This window comes from Harmonia axyridis, chromosome 2 (assembly GCF_914767665.1).
Source record: "Harmonia axyridis chromosome 2, icHarAxyr1.1, whole genome shotgun sequence".
Lineage (NCBI taxonomy): Eukaryota > Metazoa > Arthropoda > Insecta > Coleoptera > Coccinellidae > Harmonia > Harmonia axyridis.
The window spans coordinates 55,618,428-55,645,376 of NC_059502.1; the positions used below are offsets into that span (position 1 = coordinate 55,618,428).

Sequence of the window (26,949 nt, forward strand, 5' to 3'; positions counted from 1 at the left end):
TATTTTCCCAGCACGAACTAAGGTGAAACCTATGCTGTGAGGACTTAGGATTTGCGTTAGTCGTACTAGTTCGCAAAGGTGGCAAGACCCTTGGGTCGAGACCAATCTTTCTCTGCGGGTACCGCAGAGATGTAATTGAGGTTTTTGGTGAGTATGATCTTCAGGAGAGCCTTACAACTGGTGCCGGCAGGTGTTTTACATTCGTCGAGATTTGATGTCCATTTAAAAAAAAGGGTTAGTTACGTCACGTTACGCTACATTAAGTTGAGTTACGTTACGTTAAGGTAAGTTACGTTACTAAGTAAATTTACGTTATGTCACGTTAAGATACGTTATGTTAAGTAACCTCAATTTAAGTTAAGTCACATCACGTTACGTTACTTTATATTATGTTACGTAACGTTAGATATTATGTTACGTTCTTTTCCGAGGTCAGCACCTTGTCGTGGTGGGAGGGGTTGTAGTAACTGCCTGCTGTGAAGTAGACAGTGAAACTTAGACTGACCAAAAATGTGGCCTGCAATATTCCTCATACCTCAACAATCCTAAACACCATTACTTCACCCTTCCCTGATATCCCTTATTTCTACACCTCCAGGTGAGAGGTTCAAGTAGAACGAGCAACACGAGAAGAGGAGTAGAGCATCAGGGTCCACCAGAGAGGCGCATAACTGGCCAGACAGAGGCCGTAAAGGTAGGTGCAAATAATTGACACCCCTAGCAGAACGAGACACAAAAGGCCGAGAAGGAAGCAAGAAGATGCCAACATTTGGCTGTGAGTACGTGGTAGAATAGGAGTTATTTATGTTTCCGTGGGCACCAGTTTAGGACCTTAAGTGCAATTCTCGTTTCACTATTCGAGGAGTAACTATGACTAGGACTAGGAAACGAGGATAACGAAAAAGTATGTTAGTACTCTGCTCAACCCCACTGCTCAGAGTCAAAACTACTAAACTCCCTCTAAACACCACCATCCTTATAACTTCCTTGCACAAACTGAGGCAGATCCTATGCTGTGAGGACTTAGGGTTTGCGTTAGTTGTGCAAGTTCGCAAAGGTCGCAAGACCAGGGTCAAGAGGCGTCTCCTCGTGGAAGATTAAGTTCGAAGGGAGGAGGCTTGCCGACCAAGTTCCTGCGGAGAACTACCTCAGGCTTGAGTTCCGTAATCAGAGCTATGGGAGAAACCACGGAACGAGGGAGCTCATTGATGGGTAGTTGCCTCACGATTTTTAGGCTACCTGTTGAATGACTCTACCACCTTCAACGAATTGCTTCTGCCCTATCCCACACTCCTTAGGGCAGGACAGCGTAAAACAAGAAGGACATTCCGCTGTAGAGTACCAAACCCTTGGTGAGCCGGCCGCACTGAGGCTGAATGCGTAAGAGAAAGATTCGCGTCCTTGGAACCTTTCTTTACAGGTTCGGCGGAGGTGTAATGAAGGTTTTTAGTGAGTATGCCCTTCAGGAGAGCCTCTCACTACCCAGCAGGTGCAGGTAAAAAAAAAGGTATCTTACGTTACGCTAAATTACGTTACGTTACGTTACTAAAATAAAAGCGTTTCTTTAGGATATTTTCGTTACAGTTGAAATGATTTTTTTTGTGTTTCTACTTGAATTCGATGAGTTTGCATAAATAAAATGGTGGACTGTGGACTATGGACTCATAAACTGACCTTTCGCACTGACAGTATAGCACAATGAGCAAAGCCATATCGTGAAAATGTCATTTCATGGTGTAAACTGCTTATTTTTCCCTTAAATATGAAAAAGTGTACTTAAAACCAAGAATCAAGAAACAAAATGTTGGAAAGGAATTGTTTCCGATGACATTCGGTAATTTGAAAAAAATTCACCACGAAATTATTCCACAGGATGTTTCTCAAAATGATGGTTCAACAACAATCTTCTGATTAAGCCTGTATAGTGCCAGCAATTAACAAATTCTTGAGTATGCAAATTAGTATCGAAATTGATAATTTTATCTAGAGTTCAATGAGAGAATTTTGAAAATAGAGCTAAAAATAAAAAACCAAGTATCAACTTGTTGCTTTTTTTTGCACCTTAGTGTAGTATTTGTCTATTTCACATGAAACTTCAGATTCTAGAAAGAAATCATATGATGTAACATAACTTTTCAAACAATTGATATAAATATCAAAATTATGACATCATTTTTCCCATTCTCCACTTTTTGATGTTATTTTCTGTTCAGAAAAACGATTCCAAATCGACCAAATATTATAATCAACCCCAAAGGAAAAATAAATCATTCAAAACCGTACAAATTGAGTAAAGGATAACTAATTCAACATAAATACAGGCGTAAGTTCCGGTTTTTTTTATCTATTAATTGAATTTTTTGTTCATTAGTCATTATTCTCTCATAGTTCAAAAAATTTACTTAATTGACGAACTTATAACTTATAAATTCATTTCATTAACTTGCATTTTGAGACACCGTAGGCTTACTGAAATAAACTGTTTATCTGGTTTGGATTTACAGATACTCGTATAGCAACATCAGCATTTCACTCTTCTGTGAAATGGGTATACTTTTATAATTTATAATATGTTGAATTTTATTCATTGTAATGATTAATGAGACGTTTTTCAACTATTAAATCGTCGTTTTTCCTACTTGAACTCAAATCTAATACTTTTCTCGTGTTTAATATTTAAATAACTTTTTGTTTTCTGATGTGTTGATTTTTTATGCTCATTTCAATTCAGGAAAAACTCTCTGACATAAATCTGATTCGGCCAATAATCCTCTGCAAAAACCCTCTTCAAGTGGAGGCATCCATCTCCCGCAACCCTCAGCCCCTTTCTTTACCAGCGTAATCCCATATATAAAACTGTAATTCAATCTGCTAGAAGCAAGAAGGCTGTATGAATGGGAATAACGGTGATCCAAAAACGATTACAGCTGCCAAAAATGAGCATCAATGCCGCATCTCGAGGGGGTTGCAACCCCTCACGGTGGCCGAACCACCGGTTATATACAGCCAGTCACCCCTAAAGTATATCAACATCAACCTGTCTCATATCGATGAAAACAAGTACACGGAAAATATCAAAGCTTGGGCATTTTGCACCAGCTTTTTTTGCACCCCTCTGCAAATGGGGATGAACGTCATGTTCTAGACGTGATATGCAAATGGGTTTGTTTTACGACAACGTATGTTTTTTTTTTATTCCACCCCTACGCGAGTTACGAGATGTAGTATTTTTTTGGTAAGGGGGAAGATTTTTAAGGAGTGAATGATGTTAATGCCATGTTGACTTTCACAAGAAGAAATTTCACATAGATAAGCCCACCGTAAAACCCCAAAACTATGTGATACTTTCCGTAGTTCTTCGTACGTAAGTTGTAGAATGTTTTGCAATTTACTGAATATTTGTTTCAGATTTCGGCTTGAATCCAATTCTTCTCAAATAGGAGGAACTAAGAAATTTGTTTCCGTTTCAAATTGGGCATCCAAGTTGGCCAACAAGGTGACAGTCTCGTTTCTTGTATTTGGAATAATCTCATTTTATTAGTCTCAAAGGGAATGAATATTTCAATGAAAGCAGTAATTGATCAATATTCATTTTATGTATTGGTAAATTACTCTTCTGAAAACTGAGAAAAATATATTTTTTTTGATATTGATTTTGATAACTTGCTTCAATACTTCTTGATTCTGACATGAGTAATTTTTTGGTCGATATTGGCCAAATGTAGTGACGCGGTGGTGATCCTTGTTCAAGAAACTCGCATGGTGATTGAAGAACCACTCCGTGAAAGAGGATTTTTGGCAGGTTATGAATTGATAGATAGCCTACTGACTTATATTATGGTCTGGCTTGTTATGTAGAATTGCTAGTTAGTGATGTTGAATTGGTCAGGAAAGGTGAAGTTAACGGAATATTTTTTATTACGTTCAAATTTTGTAATATTTTCGTCACTAATATGTACAAACCGCCTAATACTCTTCGGCCTATAAATTTCGATGATTCTTTCTTATGCTTTAATTTATTGTGGTGGTTTCAATAATTGTCATCATTCAATGTCGTATATAATTTATACAATAATTCATTACTCCTTTCTGGTTCTTTTCATTTTTGTTTTCAGCTTTAATTATAATATATGCGTCGTCAACTTCTGGTGAACTGGAAGGATCAGAGGATTCTGTTTGGATGGAGAAAAATACCTTCAATATGAATATGGAAGTTTATTTTGTGAACAAATACACAAACTAATCACTACACCTAAACGAGGAGTTTTTGCTGAGGTTTTTACTGGTTTCTTGACTCTTGTATCACACGTGGAAATGTCTGATGCCCCGTTCAAATTTCCTCTGCTAATACTGATATTTATAGACATTCTCCATTGTTTGAAGTTAACAATTTTTTTGTATTGCTCTTTCTCAAAAAAAATATATATTGAGAGGCACCATAAAACTTTTCACTCGATTTTGAAAAGTCATTATCACTATATTCTGCCGAAAAAAAAATTGAGATAGTTGAGAAATTAAATTTTCTGTTTTTTTCGGCACTCAGTGAAATGAATAGCTCGCCTCCTCTTTTCAAACTGTCAAAGTAGCTAACGACATCGAAAAGGTTGGACAACGCCAAACCAAAACCAAACCAAACCAAGTGAACCATCTCAGCAACTGTGCCAAGTCTTTTCTCTTTCCTCTAATACTGCATGTTAGAGAAATATAGGTTGCCTGCAATTACTCAACCATCTAAAGTGTGAGCTCATATAAGTACAACATTTATTTATAATACAAGTGCAGAAGGTATTGATATTCTTCCACGAATGGCAGAATGAGCATTCTATATGAGTATTATACATTATTTTTTCTAATTCACTGAATTTTTGATGAAATTAATGAAATATGTATTTTCATAAATATCGTTTATTGCTTTTCACATTGAAAGATGTGGGTTGGCAGAATAGTTTTCTGTATCACATATTTGACAGTGATAATAGATAAGTCTGTGGCAGGAGGGTTACGAGTACCAACATATATTAGGTGTACAACATTGCTTCCGCCGTTTTTCAATGGATGTACCGGTAAGTGGTAGTCGAAATAAATGGATCGTAGATGTCATACAAACTCCGCCTGGAGTACCGTCGGGTGGATTGAGTAGCTCGATGGTGCTGCTGCCGGTCCCAAGCCCGGATAAAGGAGGAGGGTTTTATCAACAGGCTAGCTCCCTGCTATTCGTAAAAACTCAACTAGGCTAAAAAGCCTAACAAGCGCCTCGGAACTACGGACGGATCACACGGTAAAAGACACAAGCTACGAAAAAGGACTTTGAACATTGGTACTTGGAATGTACAAGGAATCAGAACTAAAGAAGACGAAATCACTCGGGAATTACAAACTTTGAGCATGGACTTGGTGGTGCTGACGGAAACAAAAAAGAAGGGAACGGGCACAGAGGTGATAAATAATTATGTACATGTTTATAGCGGAGTCCCTAAACATCAAAGAGCAAAGAGGGGAGTATCTGTAATGATTCACAAGAAGTATAGAAATAAAATAACAGATTTCGAATTTTTGAGTGAAAATATAATTCGCATTAATATCAATATACATCAGAGACCAGTAACCATTCTAGGGATATATGCTATATCTGATGACGAACCTATCTCAGTGAAGGAGGAGTTTTTTGAGCAAGTCCATGAAGAAATTGGAAAAATAGGGAAAACGAGAGAACTTGTAGTGATGGGAGATTTCAACAGTCGAATTGGCCGAAAAATCAATGATAGTGTGGTTGGACCCTTTGGAGAACTTAATGTGAATGACAATGGAGAACGGTTAATTGAAATATGTAAGAACAATCAACTAAAGATAACTAACGGATTTTATAAACACAAAGATATACATACATTTACATGGGTCAACACACCAGGAACTTGAGATCTGTAATTGATTACGTAATCGTAAAACAAGTAAATACAATGCAAATAAACGATGTCAGGGCATATAGGGGTGTCACTTGTGGATCAGATCATTACATGGTAAGAGCCAAAATATTGTTTCCTTATGCATATACACCGAAAGTCGATAGGAAAGACCAAGCAGGAGAACTGGAGAAAATAGATGAGAAAAATTACAATCTAGACAGCCTTACTCATGAGAGCACACAACAACTATATTGCAGCAGACTTGATGAAAAGCTCTTGGATAGATCAGAGTGGGAGCAGAAGCCTGTGGAGGAGGTTCACGAAAACTTGGTGAGGAGTATCAAAGAAGCCGCGATGGAAGCAATAGGTGTAAAGGGAAGAGCCCGTAGCACTAACATATGGTGGAACAAAGATATAGAAGATCTAATTACCCAGAAAAAGCGGTTGTATCAAAGGTGGACCCATACCCGATTACAACAAGACAAAGACCTTTACTTGGAAAAAAAGAGAATCACAAGGCAAACTATAGCTAATGCGAAGAGAGAAATGTGGGATAGAAAATGTCAGGAGATCAACATGCTCATCGGTGGTAGAAAATGTTCAGAGTCATGGAAATTTATTAAAAAAATCAGATCTAATGGAAAAAATTCTGCGAACATCCAACTTATACCGACAACAAAGTGGATTGAACACTATGAGAAATTGCTCACAGAGGATAGAGATCAATACCTAGCAACTTCGCCAACAGAAGTATCTATTGTCGGCGAAACCGTCAGCATTGATGTTGCCATAATTGAAAGAGCTGTGAATATGTTAAAAAATGGTCGCGCTGCAGGCCCGGAAGGGATTCCAGCGGAGTTGATCAAGAGCGGGTCTGATAAACTTTTTGAGATGATCGCCTGGTGTATGAATCAATACTTAAACGGTAACCCTATCCCGGAAAAATGGAAGGTCGCTCACATAACATCAATTCATAAAAAGGGAAATAAATTAGATTGTTCGAACTATAGAGGCATATCGGTTACTAGCACGCTTAGTCGACTTTATGGGAGAGTTCTACGAGACTTGATTGAGATTGAATATGGAGAACAGGAGGAGGAAGAGCAGTCAGGTTTCCGAGCTGGAAGATCTTCCGTGGATAACGTATTTTGTTTGAAACAAATCATAGAGAAAAGATCAAATACTAATATGGAAACTCACCTTTTGTTCGTGGATTTGCGGAAGGCGTATGATACAGTTCCCGTTAAAATGTTATGGAAAGCACTAGAGGAAACAAATATCAGTTATACTTTAATAAAAGCACTGAAAAATTTCTATGATGGATCGACTTCACGAATAAAAATTGGTAACAACGTGTCAAGGAAGTTTAACGTAGATAGAGGTTTACGCCAGGGATGTTGCATCTCCCCGACACTATTTAAGATATATGTAGCAAGAGCACTGAAGCAATGGAAGAAAAAGTGCAGCGGAATGGGGATCGATTTGGGAGAAAAATGCTTATACACTCTCCAGTTTGCAGACAACAGGTCCTCATAGCGAATGACAAAGATGATCTGGAATATATGGCTCGAAAACTGCACGATGAGTATAAAATGTGGGGTCTAGATATGAACACCGAAAAAACGAAATACCTGCCAATAGGAGCTCCGCCACAAAATCTTCAGTTAGAAAAAGAAGAAATTGAAACATGTACCGAGTATACTTACTTGGGGGTTGAATTTGACTCAACAGGAAAAGACGACAAGGAAATTAAGAAAAGAATAACCCAAGCCAGACGAACCATAGGCTGTTTGAATGGAATATGGTGGAGCTCTGATATTGGTAGAAAACAGAAATACACCATCTATGAGACCTTTGTCAAGAGCGCACTAATATATGGCGCAGAAACATGGAGAATAACGGAAAACAACAGGAGGAAGCTCGAAGCGACTGAGATGGATGTTTTTAGACGATCTGTAAGAGTATCCCGAAGAGATAGGGTCAGAAACGAAGACATCAGGCGGCGTATGGGAGTGGATGGATCATTAACAACAGATATTGAAAGAAAACAGCTAGTGTGGTATGGACATGTACAGAGGATGAATGTGGACAGACTGCCAAGGATGACCATGCACTGGATATCACCAAACCGCAGGAAGCGAGGAAGACCCAAGAAATCATGGAAGGAAGGAATAACCAAGGCTATGAGTGATAGGAATCTGAGAGAGGACCAATGGAACGATAGGAACGAGTGGAAGTTAGGCATCGGACAACGTCGCCGGGCGTTTCAAAACCGATTATATATATATATATATATATAGATGTCATACAATAAGTTTAGGTATTTGTAAACATAACGTAATCGAAATATTAATCGATTTGTGTCCGCATCATAGAGTTATTCTCAATTAAACATATCAACTTACGGACCAAAGTCTCGTCATTTGCGGGAGATTTCAATATTTTGCTTTGATATGAATAAATCTGCGGTTGAGGCTCATTGAATGCTCTCAAATACCTATACTGAGGTCGCTATTAGTGTTAGATTGTGCCGAGGGTATTTTCAACTATTCAAGAACGGAGATTTTGACGTCAAAAAACAGCATGGCAGTGTATGAGAGAAGGTTTTCGAAGATGCAGAATTGGAGGCATTACTTGATCAAGACTCTTGTCAAACTCAATAAGATTTGGCAGGATCATTGGGAGTAACGCAACAAGCCATTTCAAAATGCCTGAAAGCCATGGGAATGATTTAGAAACAAGTAAATTGGGTAACGTACGAGTTGAAGCCGAGAGATGTTGAACGTCGTTTGTTTGCTTGTGAACAGCTGCTTCCCGGGCAAAGACTGAAGAGATTTCTGCATCGCATTGTGACTGGAGACGAAAAATGGGTTCATGACGATAATCCAAAGTCATGAGGATATCCCGGCCATGCTTCCACGTCGACGGCCAAACCGAATATTCACGCTTCCGAGGTCATGCTCAGTATTTAGTGGGACCAGCTCGGCGTTGTGTATTATGAGTTGTTAAAAGCAACTGAAGGAATCACAGGCGATCGTTATTGACCGCAATTAATGCGTTCGGGTCAAGCATTGAAAGACAAACGGCCGCAATACAACGAGAGATATGGTAAAGTGATTTTACAGCATGACAATGCTCAACTCCATGTTGCGAAAGTGGTCAGGACATACTTGGAAACGCTGAAATGAGAAGTCCTACCCTACCCGTCGTATTCTCCAGACATAATTTGTTTCGATCAATGACAGCACTTTCGGTCTTATGAAGAAGTAAAAAATTGGAACGATTCGAGGATCGCTTCAAAAGATGACCAGTTTTTTCAACGAGGGATTCGTACGCTGCCGAGTTATGTATTCCGGTCAAAAAACCTTACTGACAAGTTAAGCGGTTTGATGAACTAAATATATGCCTAACCTGACCTCTTCCTGGAAGATGGCTAAGTCCGCAATTTTTTCCAACGACATAGAAGTTCAACCTTACCTCAGTCTGTAGATTACATCTATATGTATCATCCATGTATGTCTCTTGCAGGGCCAAAGATATAATAATAATAATAATAGGAATTTATTGTCAAAAACACATTAAATATGTATGGGGAACACGTCAACAACTATAGACAATTCTATTTCATTAGAATATTATAACACATTAACAAAGGAGCAATGAACGTTTAGATCTCATGTTGCAAGGAATTCTTGAACAGAATAGGGTTCCATATCTATGCAACCTATTCAATTTGGATTTAAAGATGTGAAATCTATCAATAGCTTGTCCTTGTAGTTCTTTAGGTATCTTATTGAAAAATGTGATGCACTTGTATTCGACATTCCTTTCAGTGAGTGTAAGAGAGTGTGTGGGATAATGTAATAGAAGTCTACGTCTTGTATTATTATTTTTAGTCTCGTGTTGTTTGAAATAATCATGTCTTTTTTGGTGAAAAAATAAAAGGCATCTAAAGATGTGAAGGCCGGCTAAAGTAAAGAAGTTATTTTTTCTGAACAAACCTCTGCATGATTGTCTATATGGTAATCCATAAATGATTCTTATAGCGGACATTTGCATTACAAAGATCCGCTCAGTACCAGAACAACCTCCCCTAGCAATTATTCCATAATTCAAGTGTGCTTGAAAGTTGGCGAAATAAAGAGCTTTCATCACGCTTTGGTCAACTTTATATATGACCGATGTTAATTTTTGTTTGAGGCTTGTTAGATGTTCACCCCAGTTCAGAAAACTATCTGAAGTAATTCCAAGATATTTAGTGCTAGCCGATACCTGAATATAAGTCCCGCAAGGTGGGATAAATTAGTGGCCAGCGATTGGTCATACTTTGAATCATAAATGTAAAACCAGTTTTTTACGATAAAACCTCGAATTTCGGAAAAGAGTGCGGAAACAAAGTTGTACGCCTATGTAATAATAAAATATAATCTTGAAATCTGGGTGAATCTGCGATATTCTCGCACGGTTTTGTTCTACAAGATGTGGCAGAATGAATCGATTAGCCATAGAATTAGAGAAAATATCTAACACAACTTGAGACTGTATAGTCTGAAAAGCCATCAATGTAAGACATGAAAGTCTCACCTCACGAATATCCGCCTGATGATTTTGACAGAGGAAAAACGAAGGCGAGAAATCGCAAACAATAAATTCCTCGGCCGGCAATTTTCCTTTTTTTATTCGGCCATAGGGCGGAATAATTGATGTAGATTTTCAGCAAATCTATTCGAACACATTGTTCGGAGGCCAAGGAGAGGAAGAAGAAGAAGTCGGGTCCGTCTGTAGATTGTGCCGTATAGTGGTGAAAAGGGCGGCTGACTCATCAATATTCCATGGCGGTGGACTCGTTGTAGGTACGAGCATCAAATTTATGTGACCATGTTTATAGACTCGTGGGACGAGTGCGGCCGTTCCTTTCTTTAATTCCGTATCGGCTTTATGTTTCGACAAGACGTGCCCGAGATAAACAACAAAATGGGTTACGTTTCTAGGGGATCTTATATAGGCGAGACCGCTTTGCGAGGAAAATGTTGCCGGAAGGACATGATGGGGATACGGTCATGGACGTAGGTAGGAGGATGGACGATGTGATATTCTTTTATCGCGATTGATTCCTCGCATATCACTCGGTGATCATTTTTGATTTATTATTATCAGTAATAAGGATTCGAAATCGATAGAGGAAAAAACCTCCCCTGTTTCATACTAATACATCTATAAGTTTACTTTATTTCAGTGGAATACAATCTAGGATTATTTATGGTATTATTCGCATTTGGGGGAGATCTCATGTTAAAAATGTTTTTTTGTCGCAGAAAAGAATTCTAAGGTGTTTTTCAAATGTCTCATTTTTAGACTCCTGTCGACCTGTTTTTGTCAACCTGAGAATTTTAACTGTGTATGGCGTTTATACAAGGTGTTTCATTGGGAAACGGAAATACTTCACAGGTGCATATGTGGCACCAAGGCGGTTCTGGAGATACCCCATTTATTGGGTCTTACTGCCTTCGTAGCGGAGATACAGGGTGTTTTATGAATTTTGCCCGTTTCTGTCTGAGGCTATATCAAACGAACCACCCGGTATATTTTCTCCATATTCGGCAAATATTTTCCTAATTGAGAGCCCAAACGTATCATGCAATAACCGCCTTGAAAATCCAGGTCCGGTTTAACAAAAAATGATGAATCGTTTGAATCCTCGTAACAACACCCTGTACATCGAAATTTTGAAAACCTGTTTTAATATTCGGAAACACCACTAAAAACTAAACTGAGACGTGTACAGTGCATCCCATTTTGGGTGAGACAGCCAGGTTTCTCGCTTGTTATTTAAGATAGAGCCTTGCGGTTTTCACGTTCCTGTCCTACTTTTTCGTGAAACTCAAGTTGGTCTAATCAGATTTTGCATAACTGTTTCCGTTCAAGAGATACAGGGTGATTTTGGAAATTGATACTTTTCGGACCCCTCCTTTATCTCCGAAGTTATTAGAAATAATGCTGAGGTAAAAACTACGTCTGAATCAGAATTCTGCGTAGAATCCAGTGGCGTACTCAAAATTTTTTTTTCGGGGTATGGTATTGAAGATTCAACACAAACCTATATTTTTTTTAATGGAACACCATGTATATCATTATTTCGTTGAATTCGTTATTTTTTTCCCTTCAAATGATGTATGATACTATGTAGGTAGGATGTTCAAAAATTAAAAAAAAACACTAAAACATCAAATAATGACGATTTTTTGTTAATGGGCAATGGATTTCCCATATAAAAAAAGAATCAATAATAATAACAATAATACATAGCGATGACACCTAGATCAGATTGATTTTTTCCCTCTAATGCCTACTTGATAAAACAATGCTCCCAAATGCAGAGTAGCCATAATAACAACAAGGATGTTTGTATCATCAATGACCTACTACTTTTAAAAATTAAAAGTAATAATCCTCTTATTGAAACATAGGAAATTCATGGCCCATTAACAAAAAATCATCATTATTTGATGTTTTAGTGTTTTTTTAACATTTTTGAACATCCTACCTACATAGTATCATACTTCATTTTGAAGGGAAAAAATAACGAATTCATAGAAGTAATGATATACATGGTGTTCCATTTAAAAAAATATAGGTTTGTGAAGAATCTTCAAAACCTTACCCCGAAAAAAAAATTTGAGTACGCCACTGGATTCTACGCAGAATTCTAATTCAGATGTAGTTTTAACCTCAGCATTATTTCTATTAACTTCGGAGATAAAGGAGGGGTCCGAAAAGTATCAATTTTCAAAATCGCCCTGTATCTCTTGAACGGAAACAGTTATGAAAAATCTGATTAGACCAATTTGAGTTTCACGAAAAAGTAGGACAGGAACGTGAAAACCGCAAAGCTCTATTTCAAATAACAAGCGAGAAACCTGGCAGTCTCGCCCAAAATGGGATGCACTGTACTTCAAATTTTCGCGCAGACAGTTTTACTGCACACATTTTCAACGTAAAATTGAAGCTTTTAAGAACTTGGATACCTGAAAGTGGTTTGAAGTGACTCATAAAAAATATTGAATCCATAATTATTTCAATTTATTAATAATTACATAATTTTCATGTAATTCTTTAAACAAACTCAGTCAAACGCAAAAGCTCGTAGACTTGCAAAATAAGTAAAACACATTTGATTTTAAGACTGCCTCGGTAGTGCAGTGGACAGAGATGTCGACTGTGGTCCGAAGGTACCGGGTTCGAATCCTGGCTAGGTCATGGATGTTGTACATGTCCGGTGATGGTTTGGATAGAGGCTAATGACCATAGCAGTCGATGCCTTCAATGAAAGAAAAAAAAAACATTTGATTTTAATATTGGCTGATTTGAGGTTACTATTATACGGTGTCTTCCACTCTTTTATTATCTTCAGTTTTCTACTTTTATGTTTAATTTTTCCATATGTTCCTGAAAAAAATTAAATTACTACAACTAAAAAAGTGGAAGACCCCGTATAATAGTAACCTCAGATCACCCAATATTAAAATCAAATGTTTTTTACTTATTCTGCAAGTGTACGAGCTTTTGCGTTTGACTGAGTTTGTTTAAAGAATTACATACAAATTATGTAATTATAAATAACCCTGTAACGTAGTCTTATAACTTCTTTTTACGACTCGTGTCGACAATATTGAGATTGTAATTATTATCTTCAACTTTTTGTAACAAAAATCGCCACAATATTGATTTTCTAAAGGTATGTTACAACCCTCTCTCTGCATGTTTAACGCCCTGTATCTCAAAAACTGTACATTAGATCTTGTTGTGCCCATTGAGACATTTGATCAGGACTTCATGAACTACATTATACTAAATTTTCAGCCAATTCGACTGGGACCCATTTTCCATAAGAACCGAGCGGGGTCCTTTGAGTTCAATTGGATGGTTTTTTTTTAAACGGAGAAGATTAAATGTACCTTTATTCCTACCGAAGATTCCTGAGGTCAAAGAAACCCTTTTTTCCTTTACCAATCTTTCCCACGGAATATCTGTATAGAGAAACTCAGCTACTGAAGGTAAGAGATCTCTATAGAAACCAGTGTTTAGTCTGTGTATTCAAGAACAAATCTGTTCTTCAGGAAGAAAAGGGAAAGCTTACAAGATTCGTGACAAATTCATGCTTAACTCTATAGATCCTTCAAAAAGAGTAACACACAGAGGTATGTTTTCTATCATAAAATTTTTTTCAAATTTCAATGTATACAGAAACTCAATCACAGCTTTTATCATGCTCAATAGAGAAATTTTCAACTTATTTGGTTGATTGGAAGTGGCTATCAGCGTGATAACTTGTGTTTTTCTTCTAGAGTTTTCTCTCTCTCTCTGCCTGTCTCTTTCTGTCTTCATTTTTATTTGTATATTTTGCTCAAAGGATCATCATGCTAAATGATCAGCTGGGATTTAAAAAAAAATGTGTTTAATCTCGGTCCTGCAATGTTCAATTCTTGTTAAATCTTTGAACACCCCGAATGGAGGATGGAGACCACAACACAAGTTGGTACTTGGGTGCGTCCATCCTCACATGAAGGGTAAATAATTGCAGATTGTATGATTGAAAATGTATTTAGGCATAGTTCGAAGGAATAAAATTTGATTTGGTTCAAATTTGATTTGGATTAGATTTTTTTCTCTCACTAAGTGTAAGTATAGCGGGCATTCTGGAGTTGACCAGACTTTAATGGAATTTTATGTTTGGAAAAGATAAGATAAACAATATTCTGAACATTTTTTCCTTCGATTCCATTCCATTCGCGAGAATAACTAAAAATTACATTTTTTATGGATCTTCAACAGCCTACCTATATTATCTTCTCAACCGAACAGAATTGGAAAAAAATTGGTAAAGAGAAAAGTGCTTCCCTTGACTTCAGGAATCTTCGGTTGAAATATATGTACAAATCAAAGACTCACTCTGTGTAAGCACTACTATAACAACTTGAGGATTGAAGAATATGGGTCAAATAACTTCATCCATGAAATATTTTTGTGGTAAATTAATAACCGAAAAGGGAAAGTTTCATTTATTCTTATTGTGGCACACCCATAACGAGATATTCAATTCGAAATTTGAAACATTTTTTTGGGAACTGACTTCCTACCATTGTAGTAATGAATAAACTCCCCAATGTTCCCATCGGTAGCGCGGCCGAGCGGTCTAAGGCGCTGGTTTAAGGCACCAGTCTCTTCGGAGGCGTGGGTTCGAATCCCACCGCTGCCATCTCTTTTTTTCTTTTTTTTTACCTCTTTCCATTATCTTTGAGTATTGTGTGTATTTCTTGATAATCAAATATATTATCTAGATCTCATGAGTTTATCTAACAATATTTCATAGTTGTTATGAAAGTTCCAATGAGTATAGAGAATTACAAATAATTTGAGCCTTTTAGATTCATTCACAGTTGATCCTTAATTTTCATCACGGAAGAGGCGCAAAAACTGTGATGGCATCTCAATTAATCTCCTTTATCTTTCAACAAAAACTAATTGGCGGAAAATTAATCCAAGCCATATATCTCCACCACTGAATTCAGTGAATTCTTTCCTATTCCTTTTCTACTCTACAATATTTTGCAAGAAGTACATTTTCATCTCAGAAGTAACCTGAGTAATTCTTATTTTCCATTCATACGTTCCACTGAATGTCACTGACGTGCTGAATACATAAACGAGTGCTTTTGTGCCCTCCAGATAGTGGATTTCCATCTTATGTTGGAAGTTTGAATTGAATGTGGGGAATAGTTGTTCTGTGCTTCGTGGATAGAAGAGAAATGCAAAAGATATACCTGCCTCGAATACCATGAATTTTGACTATTCGGGCAACCTTCGTCCGATATTTTTCACGAATTTATTGTAAAGGGTGTTTTTTTCGAGGTATATAACTTCAAGTTGGCATTACTGTTCGAGATGGAGACCGATTCAACAGCTGTCAAGTGATTTATTCTAAGTTTGGTTTGGCAATTTATCATGAATAGACTCACGTCTGAACAACGCTTGCAAATAGTGCAATTTTATTTCGAAAATAATTGTTCTGTGCGCACTACGTCCATTTTATTTTGTTTAGCGATGAAGCGCCGCATTTGGAGTGAAGCTAATCCTCAAGTGAATGTCGAAACACCGTTACATCCAGAAAAACTGACTGTTTGGTGCGCTTTATGGGCTGGTGGAATCATTGGTCCGTACTCCTTCAAAAACGATGATGGCTAGAACGTTACAGTCAATGGTGATCGGTATAGAGCCATGATTACTAACTTTTTCATTCCTGAATTGAACAACCATGATGTCCAGGAGATGTGGTTCCAACAAGACACCGCTAGACTACTTTCTGTGGGGCTATATAAAGTCATTGGTCTATGCGGATAAGCCACAAACCCTTGACCATTTGGAAGACAACATTCGCCGTGTTATTGCCGATATACGGCCACAAATGTTGGAAAAAGTCATCGAAAATTGGACGTCCAGATTGGACTACATCCGAGCCAGCCGTGTCGGTCATATGCGAGAAATCATATTTAAAATGTAATGCCACAAGATTATCTTGCGGATAAATAAAATTCATGTCAATCGAATAATCCATCGTTGTTTTATTGCAATTTAAAGTTCTATAGCTCTAAAAAAAACACCGTTTATATTATTTCAAGTTCATATTCATAGACTTTAGAGCTTGAAATAATATAATTCTCAAATTTTCGGATTTTATTGGTAGTAAAAACATGAAAAGTATAAAACTTGTTAATCATGATCAACTACCAGATAATTACGACTAAAACAGTTTTACTGAACATCAAGCTGTTTTTGGAAAAGAATATAGGTATAGTTTATCCAAAGTCACTTGAACTAGTCCATAAAAACGCTTGACCATAGATGTCCCTTTGAAGTGGATACCGCGATCCGCTAAATACCAGGGTTTATTTGGAAGTATTGTTAGGCAATAAATTCACTGGCCTCAAAGGAATTTTTGGAAACTTGGACAACCCTTGTATGGACGAAATATTCAGCTTCCTCCAAGTGACTTTGGATATACTATACCTACTTGCAATACCTAAGTAGAAAGCACTAGATTATTTTATTTCGTGAAATTGTTGATATTTAAGAATTTATGTTCATGATCAACTGTAAATCTCTTTTTTTGGTAGTACAGCTTATGTTCAATAAATGAATAAAATTGATAAGTAGATATTTAACATAAATAATAATGATTATCTGACTTTTGTCACAACTATAAACGAATCGATTGTCGAAGTAAAGATTTCATAGGCAATTTGTAATCGAAAAACGTTATTCTTCTAAAAAAATCCATACCTAATTAATGATTTTGTTCTTCTTGCCCTCCACCTTTGGTGTCGGGCTCTTTCTCCAAAAATGAAAATGAACTCATGCAGTTTTTATGACAACACGCTGTCATGCATGATTATCGGTATTTTTGGAGCCACTTCTGTGATAATTAGATGTGATTTTATTTTCAATATTCAAATCAGAATCAGCTAATGGTGTCCCCCGTTAAAAATCTAGATCCGCCAGTATTCTGTAGACGTAGTTATATGAATATAATGGTGATTCTATTATCGTATTGCGCAAATTTCGTAATAGATTTCATTATTCGAAATAATTCCGATAAATAAACCATTTTCCAACAATCCAACCATGTAAAAATCACAACAATAAGCATTTTCAATAATTAATTGATATTTGATTTCTATGAATTATATGGAACCAGAACGTCATATATAATTACGAGGTAATAAAACATTACAGTTATCCATTTAATGCTTTCATAATAACAGTTGCGAGTTTGGCAACCGTATAGAATCACTTAATGCCACTATATGGTTCCATCCTGCTAAGCCCCTTAATGTTTTCAGGACCTTGTGCATTGGCATCGAGATTTCCTTTATGTTGTCCCGATGTCACCTATCATCCCCTTTTCATGTAGTGACAAATTCCCTTTTCACCAGTGCTCAACATATACATCCTAGGATCAATGGGGGTTGATGTGTATTATCCTAATGCCGTTATCGGATTGTAAATATGGTCCAGATCCAGCCCTGATATCATGAATTTTACATCGGGTTTTCTGCATACGGCTATCGGAGATTCACTATGTTATCTATGTGATAAATTGTAGGCTAAACAAAATTTCAGTTAACATCTCAGGAATTAGGTATTTCATCAATATTCGAACTAATATACGGAACAAACATAAATTACAATCCGAAAACTATACAGGGTGTATATGAATATAGATAGTGGAGTGGCGAAAAAATTTAAAGGAGATTCCTTGTCAACAAATAAGGTGAGTCTTTGATATGAACTTTTTTTTTGCTCAGTTACAGACTCCTGAAGATGGTGCCCGAAAAGTAGTTTTCAATTTGTGAAAAGTTTATTATTGTTATATTTATTTTATATTTGTAACAGCTCTCATTAAAAATATCGTCTTGACTTCCACTCATTGGATGAATTTAAGGTCGAGAATAATTCCAGTCTCCACAACTCAGGTGTATTATCTGTTGTTTTTTTTCTCAAAAACCGTGATTTTGAACAAAAAATTACAAGAGACCTTATTTGTTAAGAATGGATTAGTCTATTCCAAATCAATTTTCTTATTGGAAATTTTGAAAATAGAGAAACTGTTGAAATAGGAGAAGTGTAAAACAAGATTGGAGGGTGGCTTTTTCTACCTCTTGGAATCCACCAACATTTTTTTGAAAGTCTTCTCGCACGCATAAAATGTCAGCTTAATTTCTTTTGTTGTGAATTTTTGATTTTCAAGAGAAAAATCTTACGGGGCTGTTACTAAGCAGGTGGGGCATGAAAAAATTTTTTTTTGAAAAACCCACCCTATTTTTTGACAAGGATTCACTCCCTCAATTTTTGCGCAACTATTCATATTTACCCTGTATAACCCTGTATATTGAAATAAGCCATATACAGGATATTCGTAAATTGGAGGTACACAGGAAAATGAGAGATTCCTTGGATAATTTTAGGAAAAATGTCCTGTAAACATAGGTCCTCGAACGTTTTGTTTTCGAGATACAAAATGTTTCTTGTAGTCCTACTTTTTTGTGATAATTATACCAGTTTATAGAATTTCCACTACATATTAAGTAAATAAGTATCAAAACTTATTAATAAATTATTCATCACAGCTAACTATCTGGATCTTTATAATAATTTGGATTTTCCTGAGGATTAATACAGAGAATCGTTTGAAATTTTTTTCTCGAAATCAGAAGCAGATTTGACGAAACTATATGAAACCAAAAAGTGTAGTACTGAAACAATGTTTTGTTTTAAATTTTTGTAACTACCAATGGTCCTCCAAAAAAAAACTACAGTAAGAAAGAAGTGGCACTGTCCCAGAAAAAATATAACCCTGTAGATAGGCATTCAAAATATCTATGCCAAATTCGAGTTAAATATCTTGTGAAGGGAAGGTGCTATGAAAAAAAACTTGTATCTGTATCTCGAAAACGAAGCGTTTACGAGCCCATGTTCATTGAACTTTTCTTCTTGAAATGATCCGAGGAATCTGTCATTTTCCTTTGTAGCTTCAATTTAGAAACACCCTGTATTATAAACCACTTTCTCTGAAATCGAAGAAAAATTCATATATCGGGTGTCCCAAGGTGCGTGGCCTATTAGATTATTATGGAAACTTTTTGATGGTAAAGATTTCAAATTTTGTGGATAGATATTTGGCCATGTAAGGTACATTTTTAAAATAATTTCACATTTCCAGTGTTGCCGGATGTACGACAATTTGGCAACAACTTTGTTATTTTGAATAGGACATCCGGTATTTCTATTTTTTTATGATACTCCATAAAATATTGAATCTATTCACTTTTACTTTTCCATCCCTATCTTCAACGGTTTTTGAGTTATTAATTATTTTTCGAAATTTTAGATCAAATTGGCGTATTACGAAAATGACTCTAGTTCGCTCAATATTTGAGATTTAAGTCAGAAATTTTGCAAGTCGTTAGATATTGATCTGATCTGTGTCACTGCTTTTGAATTATGGTTGTCAATAATACAGGACGGACCAAAAAAATTCATCATTTGCCAAGTTACAAAATTGTAAAAAAGTCTATTTTTTCAAATTAGACACCTAGTATATTTTTCAATTCCTGGAATCAGTACAACACACTCTACAACTTTTCTATTCACGCCCTATACCTATCTCAACTGGATTCCGAGTTATATGCGTTATATGTGTATATCTTTCTTGAGCCATTATTTATAGAAAAACCTCGGAACAAAACACCTGTTAGGCAATAATTGTTTATTTTGACATTTATGGATTGAACTGATTCATTGATATATCGATCTATGAACGACAAAGAGAAAATAACAATACAAAAGAAATTAACACTTATTGAATCAATGTGAAATCTAATAAACGCATATAACTCGGAATCCAGTTGAGATAGGTATAGGGACGTGAATAGAAAAATTGTAGAGTGTGTTGTACTGATTCCAAAAATTGAAAAATATACTAGGTGTCTAATTTGAAAAAATAGACTTTTTCACAATTTTGTAACTTGGCAAATGATGAATTTTTTTGGTCCGTCCTGTATTATTGACAACCATAATTCAAAAGCAGTGACACATATCAGATCAATATCTAACGACTTGCAAAATTTCTGACTTAAATCTCAAATATTGAGCGAACTAGAGTCATTTTCGTAATACGCCAATTTGATCTAAAATTTCGAAAAATAATTAATAACTCAAAAACCGTTGAAGATAGGGATGGAAAAGTAAGAGTGAATAGATTTAATATTTTATGGAGTATCATAAAAAAAATAGAAATACCGGAAGTCCTATTCAAAATAACAAAGTTGTTGCCAAATTGTCGTACATCCGGCAACACTGGAAATGTGAAATTATTTTAAAAATGTACCTTATATGGCCAAATATCTATCCACAAAATTTTAAATTTTTACTATCAATAGTTTCCATAATAATCTAATAGGCCACTCACCTTGGGACACCCGATATACCTGAGTCAGGCATAAAGTTCATTTTAAGGTATTGACTGGATTATGGTGCATTGGCATAGACCTTAAATTTCATGGGATCCTAAAGGAAAAAGTCTATAGGTGTTAAAACCACAAGACCTCGGTGGCCAATTGTGATTACCTCTTGAGAAATAACATCTCCAGGAAACTTTTCTTGCAAAATTGCGATTGTTTCATTGCTTGTATGACACGTAGCACCGTCTTGTTGGAAATAAACGTCGGCCACATCAATATCAACCAATCTTGTCCATAATGAAATCATTAATCATAGCTCGGTAGCGCCAATACATTCACTGTAACAGTTGCACCAGCCTCATTTTCGAATAAGGGCTACAGCAGCGTTATTTTCAGTTGTTCTTAAGCGACGCACACGGTTTAGATTTTTCCCATCACTTGCTTGCCCCAAAAACTCGAATTTTTCTTCCAGTTTTACTATTGTCGTCCGAGTAGGTGATTCACAAGGACCCAAAAGTGCTTAAGTTTTGCGAACTGCTACTGCAAAATTTTCACCATTTTTGGGGAAAATTTTGACAATTTCAATGCATTGTTGAAGCGTATATCGTTTTATTTTTAGTGATGGCGTACTCAAAATGAATTCTCTTATTGGAAAACCCAATATTATTATAAAGACATCGATAAGACGGATATTTGGCCTAGCAACTGGTGAATAAGATTTATCATCTTTTCAACAGATTCGTAAGTAATCAATAAACCAAAAAGATTATTTACAGTTTTATATTAAAAATCGAAGTATCGAAAGAATCTTGTACCTATACCTATACAACTCGAATATGAAGCCTCATTTTAGTATTTTTTGAACTTTTTTCTTCACTCACTCAAACAAGATTTGCTTAATGCATTTGTTGAATAAAAGTCTATTTTTAACTAGACAAATTTCTGAGAAATACCGAAGTAAATAGAAAGTGATAAAACTCTAGTGTTTTATCGATTCGTCCATTCTTTGTAGTTGATTTATTGTGAATGAAATTTCATCACGTCAAGTTTTATCATCACTGTTATTTTGAAAATTTGGAATTTATTTCAATCAAAATTATTTAATCTTGAAGTCATCTGACTAGTTTATAGATTAAAATTCCTTTTTTTATAGATAAATGCCGTATGTCGGTTGAGGCAAATTGTTTGAAAGCGTTCATGTAGCGTCATCTACTAGCGAGTGAATGAACTTTGTACTGGTCTACGTAAGCGCCATCTAATAATTAGAAAGACTATCAACTTTGTCAGTATTGAATATTTCTGTACCATACTTTCCAAATATATTGAAGTGAAAATTATTCATTCTGACATGTATAATCTATCAAGTAATTTTTATGGCTACCTCGATTTATTATATAATGATTTTAACGATTATGGAATATTAAAGATTTCTTTTTCTGAATGTTTTGGGCATGTTGTGTTACGGCATTTTTAGGATAGATGGAGCGGTTAGGAAATCAATAAATTGAATACAGAGAGCCTGAGAAGAAAAATAAAAATAATAAATTTCAAACGGAGGTTTTGTTATCCCATCTTGAAGGAAAATCTTCAGACCTCATTCATGTGATTCATCTGATTATCATTCATGTGTGGTTGCGAGTAGACGTGTTCTGTAACCGTTCCGATAATTAATAAATCATCGAAGTAAATTTCAGACATACATATCCAAAATTGTAGAGTATGCCTTTCACGAGGGAACAAATGGGTGAAATCAAGTTGGGGGTTAAAGCAGTCCTTAATAATATCCTGGAGAATGAGGATTTTCTACAAAAAGTTATAGAAAACGTAAGCATCGCTTTCGAGCTAAAACTAGAAGCAAAACTGAAGGAGAGGGAAGAACTTCATCAGAAAGAGATAAAAAAGTTGGAGGAAAAAGTTGACACTCTGGAACAGCACTTCAAAAGACAAAATTTGAGGATATATGGGGTCAAAGAAGTTCACGGAAGAAGCCCATTGGAAGACTTCAATAGTACTATGTTGAAGTTATCTATCCAGCATAAGTCTCCAAATGAATGTTATCGAATAGGACATTTCAAACCTAAAGGAAAACCAAGACCTATATTCGTGAAATTGTCTAATTATGAAGAAAAGGTTGAAATAATGAAAAACCGAAGAAAACTCAAAGGCACTAGAATCCACATCAAGGAAGACCTGACAAAAACCAGAATTGAAATAATGGAGAAAGCATCAGAAAAATATGGTTTCAAAAATGTATGGAGCCTGAATGGGAGAATATTTGGCATCATAAACGGGATAAAAACTGAAATCAAAACAATGGACACCTTATCTGATTGAAAATGTATGTACATATTGTTGTATTATTTCGAATGAATATCGGAATGTGGGCTGTAAAAAGAACGCTGATATTCAGATTGAAACGAGGAATTAATTTAGTAGTCTTTTCTTTTTTTAATACGCATAGGGAATAAATTTAATCGTCTTTTCATTTTTCTTTTTTTAATACGCATATTGAGATATTGGGGGAAATAATTTTAATCTGATCATTGAAAATGTTAGAATACGTAGAGGAATTAGATAATTATAACAGGGTTAATGAATACATTGTTGGAAACTGTGGAGAATTGAGGGAGGAAACATTAGAAATGCTGAAAACTGGATTTAATGTTTTGCATCAGAATATAAGAAGCCTAAGAAAGAATTTTGATGAATTTCTTGTTTATTTAGAATGTCTTGATTTTCAAAATGATGTGATTATTTTGACGGAAACATGGAATGTTCAGAACTTGGATTGTTTCAAGATACCGAATTAAACCTCTAATTACAATAATTCTTGTTTGAACCAAAATGATGGAGTTGTCGTTTTTATCAATAATAAGTGGAAGTACTCAATAAAACCCACACAAATCGGAAATATTTCTGTCACTATGATAAAGTTAAAACTGAATCAATTGGAGCTAAATATTCTCGCAATTTATAGACCACCATCAACAGATGTAATGAAGTTTATAACTGATCTCGACGAATTCATTTATTTATTTATTTATTTATTTATTTATATCCCAACAGACCACAAAGGTCTCATTACAAGGATAAAAAGGTAACATAAAAAAAACATGAAACATCATAGAACTTCGAACTTAAATATGCTCATTGGCGATATAAATATTAATACCAAGAAATCGGACATCATAACAAACTTGTACCTTAATGTCCTCCAATGGTTTTAGACCATATACATCACATCAAACACCAGGGTGAACTCTGAAACGGCGAGCTGTATAGATCATGCATTCATCAAGAAAAATGACCGCCTAAAGATAAATATAACTCCTATTATTTTTGAAAGTGCAGTTACAGATCATTATACCATTGTTATACATATAGGGGAAAAACATCCACAAAAAGAGAAAAAAAAATAAAATTGAATACGAACAAATAGAAACCATTAACTATGTGGAACTCAATAAAATTCTTCAAGATGAGAATTGGCATGAAATATATACAGAAAAAAATACTGACGCAGCATATATTTCAAAATGAATTAACTTCATTTATTAAAAAATGTACCCACTATACAAATTATAAAATGTCCAACAAACTGAAACCCTGGATAACACAAGGCTTAATAAACTCCATAAAAAAACTATTTGGAAACTAATCAAAAATTCTGAAAACGACGGGCCGAATAACTTTGAACTCTTAAACGATCAGAGCATGAAAATATCGGAACCAACCGAAGTAGCCAATATATTCAACTCATATTTCGCTACAATTGGGGAGAAAATGGCAGAGGCTATAAAAAACGATCAACACTCTGATTTCACAGACTATCATCCAGACAATAATTTCTTACTTAAATCAATGTTCTTGAGTCCTGCAACTCCGTCGAAGTCTTTGATACCATTAGGGGATTGAAAAACAAATCATCCACTGGAGCTGACATGTACAAAAACAGTAAATGCAATAGCACCTAACATCATAGAGATTCTAACTCATTTAATAAATCTATCATTCACAACAGGCCAGTTTCCAAATGCCCTAAAAAGCGCCATCATTACTCCGATCCATAAAGAAGGAGATAAAAATGATCCCAAGAACTTTAGACCAATTTATGTAACTTCGGTCATAGCTAAAATTTTTGAGAAGTGCATTTCTACAAGATTGAGTAAATACCTTTCAAGAAATAATATTTTGTCTGAACAACAATTTGGATTCAGAGAAAGTCGTTCCACAGAAGATGCCTTATTTCAATTCACATATAAAATTCATGACCACCTGAACGCAAAAAAAAAGGTAATTGGCATCTTCATAGACCTAGCTAAGGCATTCGACAGTGTTTCCCATGAATTGCTCTTGAAAAAGCTAGAAGCATGTGGTATAAGAGGTGTAGCATATGAACTCTTCAAGGATTACCTTAGCAACCGCATATCGTTCGTGAGAATCAACGCTCATCTCAGTAAACCCCAACAACCCAAATTCGGTATACCACAGGGATCAATCCTGGGCCCGCAATTATTTCTTATTTATATGAATGACCTGTTGAAAATCAATGTAAATGGAGATATAATCTCGTACGCCGATGATACAGTTCTACTTTTCGCCGAAGACACCTGGGAACATGTAAAATCTAAGTCAGAGATAGGCCTATATAAAATCAAATGCTGGCTGGATATGAACCTGTTGAGCTTAAACTTCCAAAAAACTAAATTCGTCACATTTTCCAACTCCACAGTATCTCAGCCTACTTTTTCCACCATTATATACCATACAAAATGCAGGATCAATGAATATTGTTGCAAAAGAGAGGTAGGCAAAACTGATAATATAAAATATCTAGGCTTAATTATAAATAATACATTAAAATGGGACAATCATTCACAGTACTTAACCAACCGATTAAGGAAATTTGTGTATACCTTTTATGAACTGAGAAAGTTCTTACCAATAGAAATACTTAAGATAGCATACAAAGCTTTAGTCGAATCTATCCATTCATACGGAATAGTTGTTTGGGGCGGTACTTACGAAAGTCAAATAACAACATTGATATTGACGCAAAAATGGATTTTGAAAGTAATAACTTCAAAACCAAAGAGATTTCCAACAAGTCAGTTGTTCTCAAACAGTTGGATGATGGACATGCGGCAGTTGTACATTTTCAATGTCTCGAAATTTATGTACCAGAAAAAAATGACAACAATCTAAAATGCACATGTTTACTACACAAGACAAAGACAAAATTTGCAGATACCACAGGTCAATACAACACTATTTCAGAAGTTTATATGCACTACTGGTCCTAAAATATATAACTGCATCCCTGAGGAGCTGAAGAACTCAAGGAATTTCAGACTTTTCTCCAAAAAACTAAAACAATTGATTATATCAAATAAAGCCTTTTTCCAGATTACCTAAAAGACAAAAAAGTAATGATAGATCTATGCTATTGTTGGTTGTTATTCTCAAAGTTAAGTAATGTAATATGGTAAATTCTTTCACATTCACAAATTATCTGAGCAAAATTGTACAAATCAGGCACAAAACAACTCCTCCAGGAGTTAGGTGCAATAAATTACCATTTAAAATTTATATTAGCACAGTCTCAGATAACGTATGGTAACGTAGGATGGGGTGCGAGCTTTGACTCCCATATTGAGCAAGTAAACATTGCCCAAAAAAGACTTATAAAAATAATACACAATAAGAGAATTACTTACCCGACACATGAATTGTTTGAAATGTCAGGTATCATGGACGTTAAACAGCTGTATTGCTTGAAGATCAGTGAGCAAGTACAACAAGGAAAGATACAGCTATCAACTCTGGAACACGAATATGGGACAAGACAAAAATTAGGCGGATATAAATTACCTCGAGCGGAAAGAAGAATTGGGCAACGATCAAGTCGATATCTAGCTCCTAGAATATACCAGCATATTCCTACGACGATCACAAAGATGAGAAATCCGAAAAGATTTCGGACACACTTGAGGAGATGGATATGCGAGGAAGGGCGAGATAGATTTCAT

General features: G+C 35.6%; 2 protein-coding genes and 1 non-coding gene across 3 annotated transcripts; all 3 read left to right on the forward strand.

The window, feature by feature from the left end:
• The first annotated feature begins 906 nt into the window (after positions 1–906).
• Positions 907–5,916, forward strand: LOC123673431 (craniofacial development protein 2-like). Its single transcript, XM_045607912.1, has 5 exons — positions 907–1,015; positions 1,235–1,352; positions 1,421–1,495; positions 3,409–3,496; positions 5,233–5,916. The coding sequence occupies exons 1-5, from the start codon at positions 907–909 to the stop codon at positions 5,914–5,916; spliced, it is 1,074 nt and encodes a 357-aa protein (XP_045463868.1).
• A 1,579-nt stretch (positions 5,917–7,495) lies between these two features.
• Positions 7,496–9,516, forward strand: LOC123673432. Its single transcript, XM_045607913.1, has 2 exons — positions 7,496–8,139; positions 9,432–9,516. Exons 1-2 carry the CDS (start codon positions 7,496–7,498, stop codon positions 9,514–9,516), a joined length of 729 nt encoding a protein of 242 aa, XP_045463869.1.
• Positions 9,517–15,077: 5,561 nt separating this feature from the next.
• On the forward strand, positions 15,078–15,159 carry Trnal-aag. The gene has a single exon. It is a non-coding gene; the product is annotated as a tRNA-Leu (tRNA).
• Positions 15,160–26,949: the final 11,790 nt, after the last annotated feature.

Excerpts from the sequence above, each read along its gene's own strand:
- LOC123673432 (XM_045607913.1), top strand. The coding sequence starts at position 7,496 with ATGTGGGGTCTAGATATGAACACCGAAAAAACGAAATACCTGCCAATA. Across the intron at positions 8,140-9,431 it reads AACGATAGGAACGAGTGGAA|GGCCAAAGATATAATAATAA; the intron begins GTTAGGCATCGG and ends TGTCTCTTGCAG.
- LOC123673431 (XM_045607912.1), top strand. The coding sequence starts at position 907 with ATGTTAGTACTCTGCTCAACCCCACTGCTCAGAGTCAAAACTACTAAA. Across the intron at positions 1,016-1,234 it reads ACTGAGGCAGATCCTATGCT|GCTACCTGTTGAATGACTCT; the intron begins GTGAGGACTTAG and ends CACGATTTTTAG. Across the intron at positions 1,496-3,408 it reads TCACTACCCAGCAGGTGCAG|ATTTCGGCTTGAATCCAATT; the intron begins GTAAAAAAAAAG and ends TATTTGTTTCAG.